Source organism: Mirounga leonina, unplaced genomic scaffold (assembly GCF_011800145.1).
Source record: "Mirounga leonina isolate KUSES-001 unplaced genomic scaffold, KU_Mleo_1.0 Mir_168, whole genome shotgun sequence".
In the NCBI taxonomy this organism is placed as follows: Eukaryota; Metazoa; Chordata; class Mammalia; order Carnivora; family Phocidae; genus Mirounga; species Mirounga leonina.
The window spans coordinates 16812815-16837036 of record NW_023270426.1 but is presented as its reverse complement, the minus strand read 5'-3'; the positions used below and the strand labels follow the sequence as shown (position 1 = coordinate 16837036).

The following is a 24222-nucleotide window of genomic DNA, read 5'->3' as shown; positions in this document are numbered from 1 at the left end:
TTCATTTCATGCAGAGTGGTCCACAAGAAGGAGAAGGATATATGTTACAAATGGTGTCATAGTGCTTTATAGAAAGGTAGCTAAAGGAACTTCCCCAATAGATGATTCTAAAAAAGGGTTATAAAAAAAATAAGTTATTGGTTAAAAAAAAAAAAAAAAGACCAGGGTGACTGGGTGGCTTAGTCGGTTAAGTATCTGCCTCCAGCTCGGGTCATAATCTCAGGGTCCTGGGATGGTGCCCTGCATTGGGCTCCCTGTTCAGTGGGGACTCTGCTTTTCCCTCTTTCGCTGCCCCTCCTCCCTCCTCACGCTTGTGCGTGCGTGCACACACACACTCTCTCTCCTAAATAAATAATAAATAAAGTCTTTTTCCTAAGGTTTTATTTATTTATTTGACAGAGACACAGTGAGGGAACACAAGCAGGGGGAGTGGGAGAGGGAGAAGCAGGCTTACCGCGGAGCTGGGAGCCCGATGCGGGGCTTGATCCCAGGACCCCGGGATCATGACCTGAGCCGAAGGCAGATGCTTAAGGACTGAGCCACCCGGGTGCCCTGAGATTTTTTTTTTTTTTTAAAGATTTTATTTATTTATTTGACAGAGAGAGAGAAAGAGCGAGAGCAGGAACACAAGCAGGGGGAGTGGGAGAGGGAGAAGCAGGCTTCCCGCCAAGCAGGGAGCCCAATGCGGGGCTCGATCCCAGGACCCCAAGGTCATGACCTGAGCCGAAGGCAGACGCTTGACAGACTGAGTCACCCAGGCGCCCCAGTAAATAAAATCTTTAAAAAAAAGAAAGGACAAGAAGATACATAGGCCTGGTCCAGTGTTTTGGGAAAACCGTCTACCCAGATGCGTGTGCTTCAACTCTGGGTCTGTTTGAGTGTTAGGTGTGCAGTTGGTTTTAACGTCTGGAGCTTAGGTTGGAGGTCTGGAGCTTTCTTTAAATGAGACACATGAATCCAAGAATCAAGACCTTTGAGTTCAACTGTGCAAGGGTTGGTTAAGAGTGCCTGATAGGGGCGCCTGGGTGGCTCAGATGGTTGAGCGACTGCCTTCGGCTCAGGTCATGATCCTGGAGTCCCGGGATCGAGTCCCGCATTGGGCTCCCTGCTCGGCAGGGAGTCTGCTTCTCCCTTTCCCTCTGCTCCTCCCCCTGCTTGTGCTCTCTCAAAATAAATTTAAAGATAAAAAAAAATAAAAAAATAAAAGAGTAATTACTTTGAAATCACTCTGCCATAAGGTATGCTTAAAAAAACACTTCTCTTGGGCGCCTGGGTGGCTCAGTTGGTTAAGCGACTGCCTTTAGCTCAGGTCATGATCCCAGGGTTCTGGGATCGAGTCCCACATGGGGCTCCCTGCTCCTTGGGAGCCTGCTTCTCCCTCTGCTTCTCTCTCTCTCTCTGTCTCTCATGAATAAATAAATAAAATCTTTAAAAAAAAAAAAGAGTGCCTGATAGGGTCTCTCTTTTCGGGATTGTAGGGTATCTTTGAAGAGATGTCTTTTCTGGTAGACAGAATCAACAGGTTGTAGATCATGGCAGAGGAGGTCTTCGTCTCTGGGAGTGTGCTATGTAAAGATTTTTCTACTAAGCGTGCATTTTTCTTTAAGGCCTTTAATTGTTGTTGTTGTTTTTTTTTTTTTTTTTGCAGTATTCAAGCATTTCTCCTTTCACCAGTATGGGCTCACAGGGCCCAGAGTCTAGCCTTGTAAGTCTTCCAGTTACGATTTCAAAGGGAGATAGTTAATGTTTTCCAAAGGTTTGGGCCTTAGGTTTAATAACAGAAGTGGCAGAGTCTTAGGCCAGGGTAAATTAAAAGTTTCTGTCATTTTGGCTAACTGTGTTTTAATTAGGCCATTGGTTCTTTGTATCAACCCTGATGATTGGGATGGCAGGTGCAATGAAAATGCTGTAGCATAGGCCAGATTTTACAAACTGCCTTGATTATTTGTCCTGTGAAATGAATTCCTCTATCACTGCGTAATTCAGATGGAATTCCCCAGTTAGGTATGATTTTCTCTAATACTACCTTGGCTACTACTAATGCAGTGGCTCTGCGACAAAGAAAGTCTTCCACCCAATGGGAGTATACACATACCATTACCATACATACATATTTGTATCCTCGTGAGGGGAGTAGCTGGTTGAAATCCCACTGCTAAATTTCACAGGCCCTGAGAACAATGGGAATGCCCTATGGATGAATAGGCTTTTCAGGGTTATGCTTGGGACAAGTTAAACAGGAGTGGTAAGTTTCTCTGCAGTTATGTGAGATGGGTTCCAAAAAAATTGTTTTTCCCAGTCTACCATTTTATCTGTGTTCCAGTGGGTCATTTCATGGATAATTTTAAAAATCATTTTCGGTGGGTGATCAAGGAGGACTGGCTGCCCATTTGGGCCATACCAAGTTGAATGTTGGGATAAAATTTACAATTTGATTCTGAGCCCTTCTTTATTTCTTTAGTAGTAGCATTCTGTTGACTATCCTTCATTATTTGTTTTGGGTCATTAGAGGACTAAAAGGAGTTAAGGCTGACAGTAATTTTAATGTGGAATGATTTTGTAAAGCTGAAGTTTTTTGTTTTGTTTTCGTAGCAGCATCTGCCATATGATTGCCCTTATTTTCCTCTATTGGCTGCAGAATGACCAGGGATTTTCATTATAGCTAGATGTTTGGGTACCTGAATTGAATCGAGTAATTTTAGGACTTGAGAACAACTTTTAATTTGTTGCTCAATAGAAGGTAGAAATCCTCTCTGCTTTAGGGCACGTGGGTGGCTCAGTTGGTTAAGCACTGGTTTATTTCTTAATTTCGGCTCAGGTCATGATCTGATGGTCGTGAGATTGAGCCCCATTTGGGGCTCCCTGCTCAGCAGGGAGTCTGCTTGAGATTTTCTCTTTCTCCCTCTCCCTCTGCCCGCCCTCAAATAAATAAATAAAATCTTACAAAAAAAGAAAGAAAGAAAGGAAGAAAGAAAGAAAAAAAGAAATTCTGTCTGTTTTCAGAGTACTATGGAATTGTATGTAATCCTGAAAGCATATTTGCTCAGTATACATGTTGGCTACTTTATCTTTTGCTAAGAGGCAGGCCCATGTTAAAGCAAAAAGTTCATCCTGTTGGGCCAAGGAATTCTACAATATGGGGTTTGCTTCAAAAAGTTCAGTAATTGAAAGTTATAGTATCCCCCGCCTGGTATTTCTCCAGTCCATCTTTCAAGTAGGAACCATCACTGAGCCAAAATTACTCAGCATTGTCAGTAGGAGTTTCTTAAAGATCCAGTCTAGGAGTTAGTAACTGGTCAGTCACTGTAATACAGTCATGAAGAGTCTTGTCAGAAGGGAGAGGAAGAAAGTAGCAAGTTCAAGGAGTGGCACCTGGCAGTGGTGACATTTGGAGGTGAAAGTGGAAGGATTTCATAAGAAGTAAATCTGCCTAGCAGACAGGTGTTGGGTCTGGGGAGAGTTGAGGAGAGCTTCTACAGAATAAGGGACATAAATAGTCAAAGGGCAGCCCGTGACCAATTCTTCCACGCTTTCCAGCAGGCTAGCAGAGGCTGCTAAGGCACTGCTACAGGGTGGCGGTCCTTTGGCTAGAAGGTCTAACTGCTGGCTGTAATATCCTGAGGGCCTCCGTTGGCCTCCATGCCTTTGAGTTAAAACACCTGAGGCATTGCCTTTGTGTTCATAAATGAAAAGTAAAAAGGATAACTCACAATTTGGATGTTTCAGTGTCAGAGGGTCAAGTAAGCTATGCTTTATTTCTTCAAATGCCTTCTGGCTTAGCTAAATTCATGGAAGTAGCTCAGACTGTTTAGCTTTAAGCAAGATATATAAGGGTTGAGCAATAGCAGAAAAATTAGGGATCCAATTCTGGCAGTAATCCAGCTAGTCCCTGGAATCTGTGTAACTGTGATTCATTTGCTACAGTAGGAGATTTTGCTTAGTTATAGCCTTTGCAACCAGTTCTATTCATTCAAGATTAGTTTTCTGCCACCAATACCAATCAATATTTTTGTAAATAAGGATACAAGCATTCTTTTTTTGTCTTTAAAAATGTTTGACTTACTCCTCTTGAGGGAGCACTATTTGGGTTATGGCCCAAATCTGTGTTCCCCAGATTGCAATTCTGAGACCCCAAATAAAATGCTTGTTTTTATTTTAGCTCTGCCTCTTTTTTTTTGGTTGACATTTCTGGTGTCAGAAGAAATGGGATCCAAAGTGACACAGTGCAGTGTGTTCAGGCTAAGTCCTTGGGATTTTTCCAGTTTAGCCCAATTCAGAAGTTCATGGTTCCTCTAATGAGGATGAGCATAAGGCCCATCTCCTTAATGGCCTCTCGGCTCCATTTTAAACCTCCTGGACATAATATGACCGCATTTCACACCTTTCACAGGATCCCCTCCTTTCCTTCAGACTGAATATCTGTTAGCATACCTCAAACCTGAGTGATTCTGCCTCTGTTTTCATGTTAAGTCCATCCAGTACAGTTTTAAATTAAGATGTTCTATTTTTCAGTTCTAAAATTTTCAGTAGATTCTTTATTATTGTTGCTGTCATCTAGTTCTTCTCTGAGATTTCTCAATAATTGTTTTATTTTTCTTTACATTGTTGAACACAGTTATAATAACTCCTTTAAAATCCTTGTCTGCTAATTCCAACATGTGTTTTATCTTTCAGTCAGTTTCTTTTATGTCTTATCTCTTGAGAATAGGTCACATGTTCCTCGTTCTTCATATGTCATACAATTTTTTATTATGATATCCTGGCTTCTGTAATACAATGATGTTGGGCCTCTACATTCTTTTACATTCTTTTGAAGAATATTGTTGTTGTTGTTTTATTGAGATATAACCAGCATATAACATTTTTATTAGTTTTAGGCGTACAGCATAATGATTTGACTTATGTATATATTGCTAAGTGATTACTCCAGTACATTTAGTTAATATCTATCATCACATATAGTTACAAATTTTTTTCCTTGTGGTGAGAACTTTTAAGATTTACTCTCTGAACAACTTTCAAATGTACAGTAGTGTATTGTTAACTATAGTCACTGTGCGGTACATTGCATCTCCAGGGCTTACTTATCTTATAACTGGAAATTTCTACCTTTTGACTACCTTCACCCATGTCACCACCCTCCACTCCCCACCTCTGGCAACCACCAGTCTGTTCTCTGTATCTGTGAGTTCATTTTTTGTTTGTTTGTTTGTTTTTAAAGATTTTAAGTTATCTCTACACCCAAAATGGGGCTCAAACCCAGAACCCCAAGATCAAGAGTTCCTCGGTTCACTGACTGAGCTAGCCAGTTGCCCCTGTTTAGATTCACATGTAAGTGAGATCATCCCATATTTGTCTTTCTCTGTCTGACTCGTCACTTAACATAATGCCTTCAAGTTTCATCCCTGTTGTTGCAAATGGCGAGAATTCCTTCATTTTTAATGGCTGAATAATATTGCCATCTGTGTGTGTCATATTTTCATTATTCATTCATCTATTAGTGTACATTTAGATTGCTTCCATGTCTTCACTACTGTAAATAATGCTGCAGTGAACATGGGAGTGCAGATATATTTTCAAAAGAGTGATTTCATTTTCATTGGATAAGTACACAGAAGTAGAATTGCTAGATAGTATGGTTGTTTTATTTTTAACTTTTTGAGGAACCTCCACACTGCTTTCTGTAGTGGCTGCACCAATTTATATTTCCACCAGTAGTGCACAAAGGTTTCCTTTTCTCCACATCCTCGCCAATACATGTTATTTGTATTTTAGGTAATAGCTATTCTGGTGTGAGGTGATATCTCACTGTGGTTTTGATTCACATTTCTTTGATGATTCATGATAGAGTACTTTTTCATGTATCTGTTGCCCATTTGCCTATCTTCTTTGGGAAAACATTTCTTCAGATCCTGTGCTCATTTTTTATTGGATCGTTCTTTTTTTCTATTGAGTTGTATGAATCCTTTATATAATTTGGATATTAATCCCTTATCACATCCATGATTTCAAATTTTTTCCCCCATTCTGTAGGTTGCCTTTTCATTTTGTTGATAGTTTTTTGTCTGTATAGAAGCTTTTTAGTTTGATGTTGTCCTGTTTTCTAATTTTTAATGTTGTTGCTTTTGGTGTCAAATCCAAAAAATCATTGCCAAGGCTAATGTCAAGGAGATTGTCCCCAATTTTTTTTTCTTTTAGGCTTTTGATGGATTCAGGTCTTATATTCAAGTCTCATCGATTTTGAGTTGATTTTTGTGTATGGCATAAGATAGTGGTCTGGTTTCATTCCTTTGCATGTGGCTGTCCAGTTTTCCCAATGCAATTTATTGAAGAAACTGTTCTTTCCCCATTGTATATTCTTGGCTCCTTTTTCATAAATTAATTGACCATATATACATAGGTTTATTTCTGGGCTCTCTATTCTGTTGCATCTCTATTGATGGTTGTGTCTGTTCTAATACCAATAGCATACTCTTTTGATGGCTATAGCTTTGTAATATGGTTTAAAATCAGGAAGTCTGATGCTTTCAGTTTTGTTCTTCTTTGATTGCTTTGCCTAATCAGGGTCTCCTGTGGGTCCATGAAAATTTTAGGATTGTTTGTTTTAGTTCTGTGAAAAATGCCATTAGAATTTTCTTAGGGATTTCAATGAATCTGTAGATTGCTTTGGGTAGTATGAACATTTTAACAGTATTAATTCTTCCATTCTGTGAGCTTGTAATATCTTTTCATTTATTTGTGTCTTCTTCAGTTTCTTTCATGATGTCTTACGTTTTTTAGCATATGGATCTTTCACATTCTTGATTGTTTATTCCAAGGTATTGTATTCTTTTTGATGCACTTGTAAATGGGATTGTTTATCTGATTTTTCTTTCTGATAGTTCATTATTAGTGTATAGAAACACAACTGGTTTTGTATATTGATTTTGTACCCTACAAGTTTACTGTATTTGTCTGTTAGTTCACAGTTTTTTGATGGAGTCTTTAAGACTAGTCTTTAAGATCTATATAAGATGTCATCTGCAAATACATATTTCTTCCTTTCCAGTTTGGATGTCTTTTATTTCTTTTTTTTGCCTAACTGCTCTGGCTAGGACTTCCAGTTCTATGTTGAATAAAAGTGGCAAGAGTAAGCATCCTTGTCTTGTTCCTGATAATAGAAGAAAAATCCTCCAGTTTTTCACCACTGAATATGATGTTAGCTATGGGCTTCTCATATATGGCCTTTATTATGTTGAGGTATGTTCCCTTTATATCTACTTTGTTGAAAGTTTTCTTTTTTTAATCATGAATGGATGTTGTCATATGATTTTTCTGCATCTCTTAAGATGATAATATGATTTTTCCCCTTCATTTTGTTAATGTGGTATATCACATTGATTTATGTGAATGCTGAACCATCCTTGCATCTCAGGGATAAATCCTACTTGATCATGGTGTATCATCCTTTTGATGTATTGTTAAATTTGGTTTGCTAATACAGTAGTCTCTCCTTATCTGTTGTTTCATTTTCTGTGGTTTCATTTATCTATGGTCAGCTGTGGTTTGAAGGCAGATGAAACTTCTGACATGTAGTCAGAAGATCAATAGTACCTTTTTGCTACATCCTAATGACTCTGTCATTCACCTCATTTCATCTCATCATGTAGGCATTTTATCATCTCACATCATCACAAGAAAGGCCAGTACAGTATAATAACATTTTTTGAGAGAGACCACATTCATATAACTTTTATTATAGTATATTGTTATAATTATCGTATTTTATTATATATTGTTGTTAATCTCTTACTGTGACTAATTTATAAATTAAACTTTATCATGGGTATATATGTATAGTAAAAAAACATAGTATATATAGGGTTTGGTACTGTGTGTGGTTTCAGGTATCCCCTGGGGTCTTGAAACATATGCCCTGTGGATAAAAGGGGCTACTATAGTTTGCTGAGGATTATTGCATTTACGTTCATCAGGGTTATTGGCCTGTATTATTTTTTCTTGTAGTGTCCTTGTATGGTTTTGTTATCAATGTAATGCTGGGCTGATAAAATGAGTTTGGAACTGTTCCTTCCTCTTACACTTTTTGGAAGAGTTCGAGAAGGGCTGGTATTAATTCTTCTTTAAATGTTTGGTTGAACAATAGCCAAACTATGAAAAGAGCCTGCATGTCCATTGACAGATGAATGGATAAAGAAGATGTGGTATATATATACAATGGAATACTACTCAGCCATCAAAAAAATGAAATCTTGCCATTTACAATGATGTGGATGGAACCAGAGGGTATTATGCTAAGCGAAATAAGTCAATCAGAGAAAGACAATTATCATATGATCTCACTGATACGTGGAATTTAAGAAACAGAACAGGATCATAGGGGAAGTGAGGAAAAAATAAAACAAGACAAAGCCTGAGAGGGAGACAAACCATAAGAGACTCTTAATCATAGGAAACAAACTGAGGGTTGCTGGGGGGAGGGGAGTGGAGGATGGGGTAACTGGGTGATGGACATCAAGGAGGGCATGTGATATAATGAGCACTGGGTATTCTATAAGACAGATGAATCACTGACCTCTACCTCTGAAACCAATAATATATTATATGTTAATTAATTGAATTAAAATAAAAAAACCAAATTTTGATCAACCATGCTAGAGGAAAAACTGAATTATCTTTCTAGTTTCTCTATGGAAAATAATATTATAATATTATAATAATATATGATATAATAATAATATAATATAATATAATACAATAATATAATATAATTATAATATTATAATAATATAATATACAATATAATAATATAATAATATATAATATAATATAATATTATAATATAATAAACTAATTATAATATTATAATATATAATATTATATTATAATATAATATAATAAAATAATATTATAATATTGCCATATGAAGAGGCAATCAAAGAATATGCAGCCAAAATACTATGGAGGAGTATCAGGAAGTCAATAAAAATATTATTAGATTATTTTATTATGTTATTTGTATTTTCTAATATTTGCAGAATATATTCACTTTTCCATTTTTAAATTTGTTATGTAACTTCTCTTTACATCCTAAATAAATATTCAGGTTTATAACTAACTAACTAAATAAATAAATAAATGTTTGGGTGACTTCACTAGCGAAGCCATCTGATCCTGAACTTTTGTTTGTTGGAAAGTTTTTTTTATTATTGATTCAATCTCCACACTAGTAATTGATCAGTTCAGATTTTCTGTTTCTTTATAATTTAGTCTTGGTAGGTTTTGTTTCTAGGAACTTCTCCATTTCTTCTAGTTTGTCCTATTTGTCCTGTTGGGTATATAATTGTTCAGAGTAGTCTCTTGTATCATTTGTATTTCTGTGATATCAGCTGTAATGTTTTCTCTTTCATTTCTGACTTTGAGTCCTTTCTTTTTTCTTCTTGGTGAGTCTAACTAAAGGTTTGTCTATTTTGTTTATCTTATCAAAAAACCAGATCTTAGTTTCTTTGATCTTTTCTATTGTTCTTTTAGTCTCAATTTATTTACCCTCTGATATTTGTTATTTCCTTCCTTCTGCTAATTTTGGGCTTCATTTGTTCTTCCTTTTAGGTCCCTGAGATGTAAAGTGGGAGTTTGTTTGAATTCTTTTTTGTTTCTTTAAAAAAAAAAAATTATTTGTTAGAGAGAGAGAATGCATGAGTACAGGCACACAGAGGGAGATAGAGAGCGCTCTCTGTCTGTAATAAATAAATAAAATATTTAATTAAAGTTTATTCCAGAGAGAGAGTGTGTGCATGAACATGAGTGCGGGGAGGGGCAGAGGGAGAGGGAGAAGCACACTCCCTGCAGATTAGGGAGCCCAATGGGGAGCTCAATCCCAGTACCCTGAGATCATGACCTGAGCCAAACACAGTCACTTAACCAACTGAGCCACCCAGGCACCCCTAAATAAATAAATCTTTTTTTTAAAAAAAGTTGAGGTGAGTCTGTTGTAGGCAGCATATTGCTGGGTATTATTTTATCCATTTGTTTACTGTATGTGTTTTGATTGGTGAATTTAGTCCATTTACATTTAAAGTAATTATTGATAGGTATGGACTTACTGCCATTTTGTTAATTTTTTTCTAGCTGTTTTTTAATTCCTTCATTCTTTTCTTGCTCTCTCTCTCTCTCTTTTTTTTTTTTTTTGGTGATTTGATGATTTTCTTTATTCTTTTCCTTTTTTTTTTTTTTAAGATTTATTTGTTTTTGAGAGAGAGAGAGAAAGACTGAGTGAGCACAAGCAGGGGAGGGACAAAGGAAGAGGGAGAAAAAGACTCCCCACTGAGCAGGGAGCCCAGTGGGGGGCTCAATCCAGGACCCTGGGATCATGACCTGAGCTGAAGGCAGGTGCTTAACCAACTGAGCCACTCAGGAGCCCCTATTCTTTTCTTTTTACCTTTTGTATATCTACTATACCTTTGTGCTTTGTGGTTATCATGAGGTGTACATAAAATATATTTATAAATACAGTCTATTTTAAGTTGAAAACAACTGAAGTTTGAATTCATTTTAAAGTTCTACATATTTACGGGATGCCTGGGTGGTTCAGTCGGGTAAGAGTCTGCCTTCGGCTCAGGTCATGATCCCAGGGTCCTGGGATCAAGTCCTGCATCAGGCTCCTTGCTCGGCAGGGACCCTGCTTCTCCCTCTGCTGCTCCTCCTGCTTGTGCTGTCTCTCGCTATGTTAAATAAATAAATAAATAATCTTTAAAAAAATAAAGTTCTACATATTTACTCCCCAGCCATGTTTTGTTTTTGATGTCGCAGTTTACATCTTTTTATCTTGTGTATCCATTAACAAATTATTGTAACTCTAGTTATTTTATTAATTTTATCTTTTAACCTTTATACTAGATTTATAAATGGTTAATCCACCATTGTTACAACATTAGATATTTGATTTAACTGTTTATTTATCTTTACCAGTGAGACTTACACTTTCATATGTTTTCTTATTACCAAGTAGTGCCCTTTTATTTCAGCTTAAAAAATTCTCTGTAACATTTCATATAAGGCCAACTTAATGGTGATGAACTCCTTTAGTTTTTGCATGTGTGGATAACTATCTCTTTTATACTTTTGAAGTACAGCATTGCTGGGTAGTGTATTCTTAGTTGGCAGTTTTCCTGTCAATGCTTTGAATATATTTTGCTACTCCTATCTGTCCTGCAAAGTTTCTGCTGAAAGATACGCTTATTGTCTTATGGTGGCTTGCTTGTTCATAGTTAGTTGTTTGCTCTTGGTGCTTTCAAGATACTTTGTTTTTAACTTTTTGCCACTTAATTATAATGTATCTAGATGTGGGTCTCTTCAGGTTCATCTTATTTGGAACTTTTTGGGCTTCCTGGACCTGAATATCTGTTTTCTTCCCCCAGGTTAGGGAAATTTTCAGCCATTATTTCTTCAAATAAGTGTTCTGTCCCTTCCTTATAATGTGAACATTGGTCCACTTGATATTGTCCCATAAGTCCCTTAAGCTGTCTTCATTCTCTTTCATTTTTTTCTTCTCTTCTCTTTTCTTTTTTTTCTTTTTCCTGATTGGATGAATTCCACTGCTCTGTCTTTGGGTTTGCTGATCCTTTCTTCTGCTTCATATAGGCTGCTTTGAACCCGTATTGAATTTTTCAGTTCACTTATTGTGTTCTTCAGCTCTATTACTTCTGTTTGGTTCTTTCTTATATTTTCTTTGTTGAAATTCTCACTTTGTTCATGCATTATTCTCCTGATCTCAGTGACTATCTCTATGACCATTATTATTAACTCTTTATCGGATAAACCATTTCTCTCCATTATCTTAAGGCCTTTTTCTGAAGTTTTATCTTATTCTTTCATTTGGAACATATTCCTTTGTTTCTTCATTTTCTGTGTCTCTCTGTGTTGGTTTCTGTGCCTTAGATAAATAGCACTCTCTTCTAGTCTTGAGGGAATGTTCTTGTTTGTGAGATGAACCTTATCATTAAACCTTGTCCTAGCTTCTGTTTGTCTCTCAAATCTTTGTGATTGTCCAAGCAGCCTTATTTGTTTTTATTGGTTGTCCATTAGTTGAAGGTATGTCATGACCTGTTAGTGTCCCGAAGGGGAGGATGTCAGTCAGCACCTACATGCAGGCTGATTATAAGGTAAATCTTCAGGCAGAAGCTTTTAAGGTATATAAATATACTTTTTTCAAGTGAAGACTGGGAGATGGCCATTTCTCTTTTCCTTCTGCACTGAGCCACTGGGTGATAGCCAGTTAAGAACTCTGTTTGCTGCCATCCTGTTGAATCCATGAATATAAGCCCCACTGGCCACCAGAGCCATGTGTTCAAGGGGCATTCCCTGGGCTGCTGCCACAAAACCCATGGCACCAGAGGTGTGCACAGGCTCTTTCTAAGAAATATTAGCATCCTAGAGTGCGGCAGAGGGAGAGCATAAGGATAGTGCTGGCTGACCTCCCTGGTCTCTGGAAAATATTGCAGTTGGCCTCTTGATGTGTGTTAAGTTAGAAGCCTGTCCTTCAGGCCACGGTTATTAAGAAAAGTCATCAGGGCTATTGGCACCAAAAGACTGGTTTTAGTCCACTGCCTCTGCCAGGCCCTCACACTGGTTTAGTCTGCTGCCTCTGCTGGGTCTTGGGAGGTTAGCCACAGTGAGTCTGTGCAAGCCCTTTAAGAACCATATCTTAATTCACTGTATCCTTGTGGAGCTTTTGGATGCAAGCCCCATTGGCTTTCACAGCTAGATGTTTTAGAGGCCTGTCTCTTCTGTTATAGAAGTTGGGGTGCTAGATGTGGAGTTCAAACTCATTGCTCTTTAGGGAGAAGCTGGAAGTTCCCTCCCGCTTATGGGCCACCATGCCAGAGTTGGGTTTTATGGTGAGATTTTTTCTCAGCTTCTTTTACCCTTTTTGATGTTGTTTTTTTTTTTTTTTTCCTCATTTTCTCTATGGGTAGTAGTCGCTCAATTTCTTTCAGAGGGTGTTTCACATGTAGCCGTAGATTCATTGTATCCTTGGGAGAAGGTGAGTTTGGGAGCCTTCTACATCACCATTTTGAAACAGGCTGTTGTTTCTAATAACAGAGAGTTAACTAGGTTCAATACAAACTTTGTTTTTTTTTGTGCAGTTCAGTTCTCTTATTCTTGTCTGGGCTGCTTGCAGTGTAACCTACATTGTTACTGCTTTGCATTGTTTAGAGGTCTGCAAGAGATTTAGGCAGAGCTGATACATAGAATTTCAGTCTTTCTCTTTATCATCTTATTGGGATTTGCTTTTCACTTTTTAGCATCTGTGATTGCCCCAAACTCTGTAACGTCATTCTTCAGGTTAGAAAAACCTTGGATTTTCTATCAGAATTTTTATCAGTCTTGAGCTGCATCAAATGTGGTCATCCTGAGGCTAATAGCCATTAAAAAAACAGAAAACCAATGTACCGTTCCCTTATTTCAAGGATTGACTTCCATCCATAATCTCCATGCTTACTTTGCAATACCTTCCAGTAATTATTTTTTGTATTTTGTCCAGTGTTTATAGTTGTTATCTAGGGGTATGGTCTGTCTGATAGGAGCATACTCAACTATATTTAAAAATCTTATATTTATTTTTTTTTGAGAAAGAGAGAGATTGAGCAGTGGGAGAGGGGCAGTGGGAGAGGGAGAGAAAATCTTAAGCAGGCTCCATGCCTAGCATGGAGCCCAACGCAGGGCTTGATCTTACATTCCTGAGATTGTGACCTGAGACAAAATCAAGAGTCAGACATTTATCTGACTCAGCCACCCAGGCACTCCTAAAAATCTTTTATTCTTAATAAAAATAATTTATATTTATCCATATTAATAAATATCTTAATAGTTATCTGTATTAATAACTATTAGTTATTAACAGTTACTAATTAATAGTAACTAATAGTAGTCCATATTAATAATTAATCATAATTGATATATTTATTATCAGTATTGACATATAATTTTAGGTTAGTAAACTGTATTACTTTATATTTGCCTGTTTTACTAAGAAATACCTTGGAACTGGCCATTTTAGGTCAGTTCCATTCTTTTTCTTTTTTTTAAATTTAATTAAATTAATTAATTAATTTATTTTTTTAAAGATTTTATTTATTTATTTGACAGAGAGAGAGCGAGAGCAGGAACACAAGCAGGGGGAGTGGGAGAGGGAGAAGCAGGCTTCCTGCTGAGCAGGGAGCCCGATGAGGGGCTCGATCCCAGGACCCTGGGATCATGACCTGAGCCGAAGGCAGCTGCTTAACGACTGAGCCACCCAGGTGCCCCTCTTTTTCTTTTTTTAAGGACTCCAGTAATACCCATATTGCTCTTCTTTGTCAGCCTTTTATATTTGCAACTATCTAGGATACTGTTTACCTTTATCTTCATTTTTGCTTTATTTTCTTTACTTTTCTCATTCTGTCTTCTGTGCCTCTTAGTATACTTTTGGCCATATCTCTATCTTTCTTGGGGACCTTATAATTTAGTATTCGTATCTGAGATAATTTCATTTTTTAAAGTTTTCCTGAATATGATTAGTTTCTATGTTGCATTTTCTTTTGTTGTCTGTATCCATTGTAAGTTTTTGAATTTCTGATTTGTTATGTTCTTTCATGTCTATAGTTGCTTATGTAATTATATTTACTTTATGTGACAGTATTTTGTTATAATTTTCCTGTTCCTTGGCTGGGGATAGATTTGTTTCATTGTGTTTTCAACTCCTGTAAAGTTTTGATTTTCATTTTATTTCATTTTATTTATTTTTTTTTACTTATAGTAACTTGTATCATTGATTAGATCTCCTGAGGTGTTTTCTCAGTATTTCCATACTCAAGGAAGGGCCTTTTCCCTCTGGAAGCAACACTCCAGATGAAATTTTATGGTTTTCCTTTTCATAATTAATGATGTTTCACAACCATTAAGAGCACACTGTGCTTTTCACCCTCTGTGGAGCCTCAGACAGATTCTTTGCTTAGATGTCTCTGGAATGCTCTGCTGACATCTGGTGTTTATTTACCTACTTAAAGAAAATTGAAATGTGTAGTTTCTCTGTTTTCTAGTTACACTGTAGGCATGGATAATGGGTGAATGTTAATAATAGTTGAAAAGAATTGCTTGTATTTAAATACGTGAATCCATTTTTCATGTAAATATTCTATATTACTACTCACTTTGCCCTTACTATATCATCCCATAAGAGTAGGGTCTTCTTTGAAAATAGTGAAAAGATAGAAGAAGCAAAGTTGTGAGACAAAAATATATATAAATTACACTGTCCTACTTTACAAATACTTTTATTCACAACATCCTCACGAAGGCCAGAATACCTCATTTTCAAATGTCATACTTGGTATTTATCACAAATATGTTTTAGATACAGGAAGTGCTACGATGAGTTACTAGGTGCCTTGGTTAACCTAGAGGAAACTTCTCTGAAATAGTATTTAACATTGTTTCCTTTTTTTTTTTTTTTTTTTGATGCTCTGGAATTTTTACACCTGGGAGGAATATATCACAGTAAAATTACAGGTGTATTTCTTTTGAATAGTAGGGGGAAGGACTATTTGAAAAGAAAAATTGAACAAAGCTATGAAAGAATATGGATAGAAGTTGAAGAATTGGAAGTCAATTTCTGTGTATTTCTTGCTAAAATTGTGCACATCATAGGGGGTACTGGTATGCTAGTTTGAATACTAGCCTGTATTCATCCTCAGGTTCTATTTGCTAGATGAAATGATCCAGAGTCTTTAATATTACTTCAGCTTCTGTCCACTCATCTAAAGTCAGGGTCGGGAAAAGGTAATCTTGGGATGGGATGGTTTGGCATGTCTTCCAGCCACGTTGTTCATATATGTGAGATTTCTTTGACCTGGATGTTCACTTGTTGTCTCCCCACTTGTTTATTTTTTGTCTCTCACACTGTCCTTAGTTGTGTGTAACTGTGTGTGCCTAGGTGTGATTGTGTATGTGTGTGTATGTGTGTGATTTCTGTTTGTTTATAGGCCTCAGGACTGATTTTTCCTAACCTGAATACAGCCTTTTTGTTATAGTTTGACCAGTCTGGAGTTAAAGTTTGAGAGGTGTTATTAAACCACCAAAAAAGGCACAGGACTAAAATTTTGAAGCCTTGAGTTGGAGTCCTGGCTCTGCCACTTACTGACTTTATAAATTTGGGCAATTTACTTCCTCAATATCATCTCAGTATTGTCTTTCCCAAATGAGAGGGTTGGAAGAATTAGTTGGGAGGACTCTGTAAATGCTGACATTGTGAGATTCTGAAGATTCTCCCATGGCATTTCTGAGCCAGAAATGACAGTTGTAACATAGGCAGGAGGAATGATCTCTGAACCCCTCGTCCCTCCCCTCATTTTCTACCCTATCTGCTGCTTCTGACTCACATTGGTCCCCTTTTCTCTCTTCTTCATGCCCTTCTCTTATGTCTGATTTTCCCTATTCAGTGTATTTCTGACCGAAGAGGAAGACCCTGTGATTAGCCAAGTAAATCAAAGGATTCAGCTCATCATGGGGCTGTCAGATGAAACAGTAAAATTTCTCCAGGTGTGAGTTATCTGAGTCAGCCTGGGTAGGTAATCTCTGTCCTGTCTCCTGTTACTGCCACTTCCCACCTTGCATTTGAGCTATGGTTACCTCTACTCTGAAGCTCCCCGTTCTCCATTTTGGGGACACTGACCTTGAAATGCCCTGAGCCCCACTTCTGTGTCCCTCTCTACAGAAACCTATCCAGTCTGATCGTTGGTTGCCTCATCCTTCTTTCTCTGGATCCACAAATTGTTGAGGGTTTAAGAGCATGAGCTCAGGAACCAGAAAGTCTGGGTGTGAATCAAAGCTTTGCTTTGTGACCTTGGATAAGTTCCATACCCTTTCTGACCTTTAATTTCCTCATCTAGATGCAGGTCTTAGATAGACTGCTTATTGTGTCTTCACTTAGGAGCAGGCCTGGGGATGCAGAGTTCCTGGGATGACTTGAAGGTTGCCCACCTAGCTAACCCTATCTGTTGTTTTTTTACTGCCATGTTGCTGATTACAGTATTGGAGGCTTCTTTGAACCTCATTTGGATTATTTCTTGGTAAGGGCAAAATGTTATTCCTTTGAGTTGTGTTTCTATTGGCAGGAGAAGGTCAGAGCTCACATGAGAGGTTTGTCTTCTAGTTCAGGGGGCCTCTGAATTATCAAAGATAAATCTTTGGGGACTATTATAAAATCACACCCAGAAAAGGAAAAAGCCTTTATCCCCTTCTCCTAATGTGGTGCTGTCTCCTCCAGGCACACCTGGAATTGAGATGAATTCTTGGGATGGAAAGTGATAGAGACAGAACCACACAAAGTCCTTTGCTCCCACCTGTAGCCCCTCTTGTGCTAGGTTCCTCTGCCTCTCTGCAGTCAGACTCACTCCTCTGTGACAGGGGGAGCACTTGAGTCTATTAACTCTGAGCTCCAGTACTTTAGCCCAGCACAATTCCCTGGTGTGGCTGAGCCAAACAGAAAGAGAAGACAGACATTTTGTCCTTTGGGAAAGACAAGCTGAATTAGCAAACTAAACAACAAGTGTTCATTAGCACCTTTCATGTGCTGATTACTCTCCTGGAAACTAGGGCTAGGAAAGCAAAGGAGACAATACCAGTTCCCATAGACAGACCATAGTTTTTTGGGGGGAGACACACATATGAATGGCTACTTTCTAAATAATTGAATAAGTGCTATAAAGGAAGTTTGTGTGCAGGGGTCCTGGGACCCAGTGAGCAGGCACACAGCCTGAGCATTCAGAGAAGACTTCCTGAAGAGTTAGGTCTAAGCTAAGATTGTTCCTTTAAATCTGACCCTTCATAAGAAGATGTCCCTGGGATCAAAGCCCTCTCAGTACTGCTATAATATAGTCTGAGGGCACCTGTCTCTGTGGTCAGGATGGACCCACCGGTTACGGGAATCTGGGGAACTGCGTTCTTGGTGCTGCAGGGACAGCTTTCACAGAGGTAACCACATAGACTTTGAGAGCAAAAGCCAGCCTTGTCCTGTGGATAAGCCCCCTTTGTGATTCTACTCTGAACTTTTCCTGACTTAACCAGGCCTCGGATGCAATGTTTTCTAAGAGTGGCATGTATTCCTTTTTAGCCATCTTTTCTGATCTGCTTTCTTTGTTGAATTTTCTATCTCCATCCTTGACAAAGACCTGAATTGGTGGTTTGTCCTGTGAATGCAAAACTTAGTTCCTGTGTCTGCCTTCCTGCCTTGGTTCTGCTCTCAATTGCCTGTCTGCTCATGTCCATCCTAAAGGGGTGGGGTGACCTATATTTGACTGTGATGGGTTTCTTTTTCTCATACCACATTATTTGGGAAATTATAATGGATGGGAAAGCAACTGTTTTTTGTGCTTCTTCACTAGTTAAGTCTAAGACCTGCATAGTCACTGTCACTTAAATTTCACAGGGATTTGACAGCGAGCCTTTGGAGCCTGACGAGACAGGGAATCGTGTGGCCACATTCATGACTTATGTAAGTATGGTCAGTACTGGATTGCCCTGTAGGCACACCAAGCCTAGGCTAGAAGGGTCCCCACTGAATCCAAGTATTGAGGGTTTGGATCCACGAGTTTATATTTTTAGAAACATGCCAGAAGATACTAATGATCAACCTGGTATAGGAGCTGCTATCACTTAGTGATTAGAAGTAGAGGGAGAAAGAGGGAAAGGGAGGAGTCACAGAATCACATGGAGGACTTTTGATATTACACAGTACCTCTTTATTCTATTGCTCCTTAGGTTATCAGTCTCTCCATTAAAGAGTAAGACCTAGAACCATTTGTTTTGCCAGTGAGGTGTGATTTCCTCTTCTGGACTAAGACTAATTTTTTAATTCTTAAAATAATAATTTGATTTTTTAAAAGATTTTATTTATTAGCACAAGTGGTGGGAGAAGCAGCGGGGGGAAAGGGAAAGAATCTCGAGCAGACCCGGCATACTGAGCAAGAGCCCAATGTGGGGCTCGATCCCACGACCCTGAGACCATGACCTGAGTCGAAACCAAGAGTCGAAGGCACCTAGGTGGCTCAGTTGGTTAAGCGACTGCCTTCGGCTCAGGTCATGATCCTCGAGTCCTAGGATTGAGTCCCACATCGGGGTCCCTGCTCAGCAGGTAGTCTGCTTCTCCCTCTGACCCTCTTTCCTCTCATGCTCTCTATCTCTCATTCTCTCTCTCTCTCAAATAAATAAATAAAATCTTAAAAAAAAAAAAGAAACCAAGAGTCGAACAGTTAACTGACTGAGCCACACAGGCACCCCAATAATTATTTGATTTTTGAGCTAATTTTTAAAATAAGCAATGAGGGAAAAAAACCTCAAGATTCCTAGATACTTACACCAGGCATTTTCCTACTGTCTTTCTTTCTCTAGCCAAAATTATATCAGATAATACTCAGATACCTATTTTTGCACTGCTTTTAAGATTTCAAAATCCCAAAGAGAATTTTGCTCATAAGTGGTGATTGCTTCAAAGAGGAAAGATTTCTGACTCATTCTTACATATTCCTTTTGAAAAGAAATGACTGGCAATATCAAAATTCTTTCATACTTCTTTACCCAATTTGAGGTTGGTACAATATGAAGATCCACTCTCTTCTTTTAAAAATAGCATCATTGATGGGCAAAAAACAAAAACAAAAATAAAACAAAACCAAACAAAATTGATTTGGACAAGGAACTTTATTCTTTTTTTTAAGCATTTAAAAAAAATACAATGGCATTTCTTAATCAGTGTGAGACCTCAGCTGATTTGGATAAGGACTTTTCTTTCAGGAATTTTTTGAGCATGACCATTTGTTCTGTTTATTGCAGTATGTGATAACAATTTAGAAAACGGACATGGGTGGTCTATTTTAGTACAATGAGCAATAGTCACATGTGTGAATTTCCTCTTGTCTCCAGGATAAAGTAGAAAAAAAATCATTAATTATAAAATGAGTGTAGGGAATTTTATGCCTCTTTAAGTGTTCTGCTTCCAGGACACTTTTGTACTAGTTTCTTGGAGGTGTAGATCTACAGTTTTTCATCAGATTTTGGAAGTTTTTGGCTATTACTTCTTCATGTATTCCTTAAAAAAAAAAAAATTTTATTTGAGAGAGAGAGTGTGTGTGTGTGTGTGTGTGAGAGAGAGAGAGAGAGATCACGAGCCGGGGGGAGGGGTAGAGGGAGAAGCAGACTGTCCGTTGAGTAAGGAGCTTGATATGGGGCTTGATCCCAGGACTCTGGGTTCATGACCTGAGCTGAAGGCAGACGCTTGACCAACTGAGCCACTCAGGCGCCCCTTCTTCACATATTCCTTATGTCCCTTTCTCTTTCTTCTTTCCTTCTAAGACTTTGGAGGGTTTCCCACAGGTCTCAGAGGCTCTCTTAATTTTAATTCGTTCTTTTCTTTCTGTTCCTAAGACTGGATAATTTCAAGTGATATTTCTTCATGTTTGCTGATCCTTTCTTCTGTCAGCTTATATTGCTATTGAGACCCTCTAATTAATTTTTAAAATTGCACTCCTTGAACTTAACTCCAAGATTTCAAGATTGGTCCTTTTTTATAATTTTGGACTCCAAGATTGGTCCTTTTTTATAATTTTTGTCTTTTTTTCGATATTCTCTATTTGATGACATATCATTATCATATTTTCTTTTAGTTCTTCAGACACGGTTCCCTTTTGTTCTTTGAGCACGTTTAAAGTAGCTGTTTTAAAGTCTTTTCCTAGTCCTCAGAGACAGTTTCTGTGGATTGCTTTTTTCCTGTGTATGGGCCATCTTCATGTTTCATTGCATAGCTAGTAATTTTTTTGAAAACTGGGCATTTTAAGGAATATAATGTGGCTTCTATGCAAACCAGACTCTCCCCAACCCCCAGGTTTGTTTTAGGTTTTCTTGTTCAATGACTTTTATGAATAAATCTGTAAAGTCTGTATTCTTTGTTCCCTCTGGAGGCTCATTTCCTACTTTTTGTGAAAATTGTGGTAAGATAACATTGTACAACATAAAATTTACCATCTTAACCATTTTAAATTGTACTGTTCAGTACTATTAAATATATTCACATTGTTGTGCAATTGTTTTCCTGTTTTTTGCAGTTTCTGGTGGCTTCTTGAATGCCTTAGCTCCTGGCATCCTTCTCTGTCTTCAGAGTCACCAGTATAATATCTTAAAATCTTCTTTTGACTCTGCCTGCCTGCCTCCCTCTCCCACATTTTAAGAATCACTGTGATAACATTAGACCTACTTGGATAATCCAGGATAATTTTATCTTAAAGTCATCTTATTAACAACATTAATTCCACCTGCAACTTTAAGTCCCATTTGCTGAGTCCTATGACATAGTCACAGATACCAGGGAGTAGGAAATGGACATCTGTGGTGAGGACATTAATTTGTCTACCACACCCCTGTATCTCCCAGTCACCCAGAATATTGCACCAGCCAATGCATTCCTTTCCACGGGTATCCCATCCCAATTTACCATTATAAAAGTTTGGACAAATGCCACTACATCATATCAGGGAATATCAGTATTCCATCTATCACCATTGAAGGGGTCTTCATTGTGAGCAATCAAGAAGATGATCCAGTGCCAAAACCCCATTTTAGAATCTGTGTCTAAGGACTCCTTGGTCCCAACTGATTTTAGGTCAGTTTGCCTAGATATAGACTCCAAACTGGAGATTTGCATTCAGGAGTAACACCTTTAAGGCACTGAGAGAAATAGAGTTGGACAGTCCAATAAGGTGAACCATGAGGCAGTTGGAACACAGACCTCAGTCAGTCCTCTCAGGAGCTCTTGAACTCAGAAGGCCCCTTACAGTTGCCTTAAATGTAGCAAGGTACCTAGGCCAAATACTGAATGCAGGCCCTCCCCAGGGATGTTGGATAACTGTAGGTGAGGCATTTCTCTTCACATAAGGGCAATGTCTGGAAAGGGACATATTAGCAACTGATAATCCCAGCAGCTTCAAAAATGAGTATTTTATCCAGAAAGAAGCATCTGGATAGCTCATCACTCTGTCTACACAGGCTTCATTGTGTGCTCTCTGGGCTGATTGGCTGAAAGGAGGCAGTGAAAGGGAGAAGCTCTAGATTGCAAGGGGCAGAAGAACATGAGTTAATATATGTCCAAAATATTCTTTCTTTTCAAGTAGTACTGGCAAGGCAGTGTTGGATTAGCTTCTCCTGGGGCACTTATAGACATAGTGTGACCAGGTGATTCTCCGGGTGCTGTTTCTTGCTGCCAAGCCTCAGGGAATGGTAAAGTGGGCCAAGTAGTGCCTATAGAACCTTTCTTATGGATCCCAAGGAAGAGGCAGTTGGAAGAAAGCTAAGAGACCTATCTTTGAGGCCTGCAGAAATGAGTTGTAGAGCAGAGGTACCAGCACAAGAAAGGGAAAGCAGCAGTCTTTACCAGCTAGGGGCCCGATAATACTACAACCCACAGATATTATGTGAATTCTGAGAATGCTAGGTTCATGGGAACTGAATGAGGGTCAGTCCAGATAATGTTCCTTTAAAGGAATGTATTAGCTGGCTGAGAAGTGTAGAATGAGTGCTGGCTTAAATATTCTCCAGTGGGACTCTGCCACTGACCCCTTTAGAGGTCAGACTCTAGTAGAAATCACTGGCCTCACTGTCTTCCTCTGGCAGTCTCCAGACCCCTTCCATGTATCTGGTCGCAGTGGCCAGTCCTTTCAGACAGAGTGTGTCAGGGCAGAAGCAAAGTTGAGAACCATACTGTATGCCTGAGAGCTCCAACTATGAGGCAGGAAGTTATGTGCCTGTTTTATTTGTCATTGTGTGCCAGGGTTGGGAACTGTTTTACCACATAGTAGGTGTTCATGAGTCCTTGTGGAGCAAAAGATGAGCACCTCTGCCAGGTTGAGAGCTTCCAGAGGTAGGGGAGTTAGGGCTGGGCAGAAGGACCTACGGGGAAAGTATTAACAGAAACCAACCTGTTGTTCTAGGAAGTAATTCTCCCTTCTTGGAAGAGAAGGACCTCAGAGTCACTGGCCAGAAATCCCTTGCCCAACTTGATCGTTATTGAGGCCTGGCCATTTCTGGTAAGGGAGAAAAATAGCATGGTGCACACCACGTCCCCGAATCAGGTGGCATGGACAGTCTGAGGGTCTCACAACCACTGTGCTTTGTGTTCCCAGAGGAGCGATGTTGAAGCTGGTGGTGCCTCTGTCTTCCCACACCTAGGGTCTATCATTGCGCCCAAGAAGGTAAGTTCTATTCTTTGTAGGTCACTGGTTGCTTCAGGGCTCAGGCCTTGTCCATTTCCCTGCCCCATTCCTTGCCTTATTTGACTATGACTGTGATGGCCTGAGGAACTAATGGCCTAGACTCTGATCTTGTGGTCTTTACTTTGGGAGAAGGAACAGGAGTTCTTCAAGGACAAGTCAGTTTCCAGATATTCATCATAATAATGAGGGGTAGATGCTGCTTGGGCAGTATTCCTGGACTTCCAGAGCTCTGTCCTCTTGTACACAAGGAAGTGAGTGTTTTCTTTCAGGATAGCGTTTCAGGAGCACTCCATGGTTAGGTCCCAGAGACCATGTGGAGCTGGGGTGTGGGTATATATGTAGGTAAAGACTTTCCCTGAATAAAAACAAATCCCATGCTCATCACTTATGGCATCTCCTTTGGATTTCAGAAATTGCGTCTTCCAAGGACCCTCTCTGATTTGTTCCCTCAAAACCAGCTCTAGGATGTGTTCTGATAGGCCATTTGTTTCTGTGGACAGCTATGTTCTGGTATAACCTTCTGCAGAGTGGGAAAGGTGACCACCTAGTGAGACAGACTGCCTGCCCTGTGCTGGGACCTGTAGGTGGGGTGACTGGTCTAAGATGTGAGGTTAGCCATGGTGGTCTCTGATTGGGCTTGGGTGGTTGGTCTTAGATTCTGAAGTGGAAGTAAACTGCTTCCAAGTTCTTATAACGCCAAAACAGTTTATTTGTGTAGAATTTTCTACAATAACTCTTTTAAGATTTTATTTTTTTTAAGTAATGTCTACACCCAACATGGGGTTGGAACTTACAACCCCAAGATGAAAGGTCGTGTGCTCCACTACTAAGCCAGCCAGGTACCACATACACTAATCGTTTTAGAAACCTCTTTCATCCATCAGCTCTGTACCCAGCTCTGTCTTGGTTTGAGAGTACCAAGACAACT

General features: G+C 38.8%; 1 protein-coding gene across 1 annotated transcript in view; it reads left to right on the top strand.

Annotated features, from left to right (window-relative positions):
• Window positions 1-16502, top strand: part of LOC118016613 (prolyl 4-hydroxylase subunit alpha-2-like) — a 57757-nt gene extending 41255 nt beyond the window's left edge. Inside the window, exon 4 of the mRNA XM_035014076.1 lies at window positions 16476-16502. Coding sequence (XP_034869967.1) covers window positions 16476-16486 — 11 coding nt within the window. The 3' untranslated portion in view covers window positions 16487-16502. The remainder of the gene's footprint in view (window positions 1-16475) is intronic.
• The last annotated feature ends 7720 nt before the right edge of the window (window positions 16503-24222 follow it).